General features: G+C 41.1%; 1 protein-coding gene across 1 annotated transcript; it reads left to right on the plus strand.

The window, feature by feature from the left end:
* Window positions 1-968: 968 nt before the first annotated feature.
* Window positions 969-2,691, plus strand: LOC136753358 (uncharacterized). The gene is made up of 4 exons (XM_066709382.1): window positions 969-1,261; window positions 1,350-1,403; window positions 1,723-1,782; window positions 2,090-2,691. The coding sequence occupies exons 1-4, from the start codon at window positions 1,090-1,092 to the stop codon at window positions 2,689-2,691; spliced, it is 888 nt and encodes a 295-aa protein (XP_066565479.1). The 5' UTR covers window positions 969-1,089.
* Window positions 2,692-3,429: the final 738 nt, after the last annotated feature.

A 3,429-nucleotide genomic window follows, 5' to 3' on the forward strand; every position in this document is an offset into this window, starting at 1 on the left:
ACACTCAAGGCTAAATCACTCACACCCTGGGGGTTGGGCTCAGACAAACGTCGGTATGGCGTGTGTTATCAAAACATTCAGAATACTTTTAAACTATATAATTTATAAGCTTTGTAAAATAAACCCAAATATCTCTTTTGCTGGGGATAAACGCTGTTCTGAGTAGTTTGTGACTTGTTTAATACCAAACAAAGCATCGCTATTAAAAAAAAAAAAAAAAAAAAAAAAAAAAAAAACGCTGTAAAAGCGCTACTTATTTTAGATCTTTATAGTTATTTTCTTGGCTCAGGTTGTTTTTTAGCGCGTATAAAGGTCTGAAATATTCTTAGTGTTTATTGACTATAGGTCTTGATGCTTAAAAATGTTTTTTGAGAGACCAAAAGGTTCTAATAAAAGTTTAGAGTAGAGAGGAGAGAGATCGTCGCCATCTTGGTGTCTATTTGAAATTTGATGCAGGGTCATTTTATTGGTTGTTTTTGATATGTTAATTGGTAACAGGATGGCACAAAGGACAGCCCAGAACAATGCCTTACAAGCAGATCCGGCAGCTGGCCGTCAGTATAAGTATGAAGGTCTGGTCTTCAGCTCGACAGACTCGTACTGACCTTTCGATTTAAGCCTAAAGATCAACAATGTCCGGAAACAACATCAACGACTTCGATTTAAACGAGTTTTTAGGTAAGTCTTTAAATTATTTTCATTGACTCAGAGCGTGTTGTGGTCATGTATTGTAAATAAGGTTATACCATCTGTTTTAAGTTCTGTAAAATTATTTTTCAGCCAGTCAACAGGAGTTAATTCCCAACGCTGAGGAGATCATCTGGAACAACGACGGTAAGATTTTTGTGTTTGCGCTCAAGGGTTCTTATGTATGGTTGTGTGTGTGTGTGGTTTTGAAGCGGCTCATTAGAGTTATGAAAACGTTTTAATATATATTAAAGCCAGTCTCTTTAATTACACAGAAACTATCGAAAGGCCTGTGATTAATGTCTCCGAGGAGCAAACAAGAGAAGTGGTTGTCCCTAGACAGGCGGTCTGCCGTCCGGGTAAGAACTAAACCCCTGTTTGTTTGTATAACGTTTCTGTAAGATGTTTGAGGCCCGTTTTGTTAATTTTAAAAAATTATCCTTTCTAACAGTATTAAGAAACGTGGTTCGAGACAACGAAAGGCCTTCCACATCGAGGTCTTGTTTCGTTTTACATTCGAGAACCGTAACCTTTCAAGAATCTGAAAGGCCGTCAGCCCCGGTATCTGATAGCGGTGAGTATATATCTGCCGTTTGTCAGAGGTTAAAGCTTTTTATAAAGCGGGAGTGGTTAAAGGTTAAACATGTCTCTTACCTCCACAGAAGTGCAAAAAGCTAAACCAGCTGAAAAACATAAGAAACGATTATTCTTTGGAGGTAAGTAAGATCTTTCAAACTTTAATGTTTTTAAAAGGGGGTTTGTTTGCCCGTTGAGGGCTGATATTTAAGCGACGGGTGCCCATTTCCTGTAGGGCGGGGGGTTCTGGGAAAGATCTTTAGAAGTCCGGACAGGTCTAGGCTTGTTTCTGGGGCATGTGTTTAGAAATGACCGATTGTCCTACCGTCTGGTTAGGAAGTAAAGCTGGCCGAAAGGTTTTAGTAAGTTGTTTGGCTTATCTTCCGCAATTATACTTCTGTTTTAAAGTGGCTGTAGGAAAAGGCTTGAAGGTGTTCATTGTATTTAATATTTAAACAGATCGTGAAAACGTTTGTGAAACAGGAAGTCCCGGGATCAGGAAGCGTTTACACTTGGAAGGTTCGTTTAAAAATGAAATGTGGTGTGGGTGTGTGTGTATAAAAAGTTTTATTAACAATATTACAGTTTTTAAAGAAACATTTAAGAAACCGTTTATTTACAGAGGCTTCTCTGTTTTACATTTATTATCAAGTCCTAATAAATATATTGTCTGTAAATAATAAGGCGTTGTAGTGAATGTCTAAGACTATTTTCAAAGGTCTAAAAAAAGCTAAAGGTTTTGAAGGTCCTGGATATGTTGTTTTAAGTTTGATTTCTGTCGCCGTTTAAAGATGTAAATGTAATGTATATTTTTATTCTACCCAAGACTCTTGGGATAGTCATTCTGTGGATGAGCTATTGAGGACAATCACCCCGTCTAAGTGGGATCAAACATCTTCCCCGGAGAGATCACCGAGAGGATCCCCCACGGTGGTCTTGGAGACCCCCCAACATCTACTCAGGCCACAGCCTTCTGGGGGTAATTCAACAACCCAGATTCAGCCCGACGCATTGTCGGTCGGAACAAATACAGGCAACCAACAACCTCAGGGGTCGCCGTCAGTCAGGGTTGACACACCACCCAACGTCGGACTGGTTTCAACATCGCCCCCCCATCCCCGTTTCTTGGCTACAGAAACGCTGAACAGTACACCGCGATTGGCCAGGGTGTCACCGCAAAGGCCTTCTTGGTCTCCGTCCGTGAGTATACGCTCGCACCCTGCCTCCTTCGACCGAGATTTACCGGAGCGACCATCCTTTGAAGCTGTGCCAGGACACCATTCCCCGGAGCTACTTCCTGAAGGTCGGCATGAGTTGCTACGTACTTTGTTACTAAATCAAAGACTTGTGTTAGTGGGACAAAACCTTGTGATAGAGAGCCAAAACACCCTTATTAATACCCTTACTAACGAATTGTACCGTATTTAATGTTTTAATAGATACAGAACGCCTTACTATTGTGATTTGTTGGAAAAATAAGAAATAAATAAAAAAATGTCCGGACTTGGTAAAAGAACTCACAAACTAAAGGATTATGATCAAGTTAGGGCCCCAAAAAGACCTTCCCGAGAGAACATCCCCGGCCCTGTTGTGAACTCCTCTGATGTCCCAATGAACCAGGAACTATTACAAATGATAAATGATTTAAATAACCCCCAATCACCCCCGATAGAATGTGAATTAACAGACTTACCGGTGAACCCCGACCTGTTACAGATGGTCAATGATCTAAATAACCACCTCCCAACGGTAGAGCTTATAGAGGTTCAACCCCTAGTTCACCCCGATTTGTTTGAAATGGTGGAGGCTTTGGAGACGCTACCCCGACCAAATTCTGCCCCTGTTATAAATGATTTGAGACAATTAGAACACAGTACGGCGGCAGAAGCAGCCGTCACTATAGAGGAGGGTCTTGACATTAACCGGTTGGATATCTTTGAAGGACTTTTACGGGCTTTAAATGAGCCTCCTCAAAAAGGGGGTTTTGTAGATGTCAGCAGTGGGGGTGTTCGGAATGTGGAGGGTTCTGAGACTGATAAGGTTGTGGAGGACATGCTCTGTGAGAATGTAGGGGTTGAAGGCTTTGTTCAAAATGATGATGTGGCCAAGAGTAACAGTGATCCCGTGATTATAGATAGACCGGCCTATAACAATTTTGAAATGATT

The sequence above is a fragment of the Amia ocellicauda genome, chromosome 7 (assembly GCF_036373705.1).
Source record: "Amia ocellicauda isolate fAmiCal2 chromosome 7, fAmiCal2.hap1, whole genome shotgun sequence".
In the NCBI taxonomy this organism is placed as follows: Eukaryota; Metazoa; Chordata; class Actinopteri; order Amiiformes; family Amiidae; genus Amia; species Amia ocellicauda.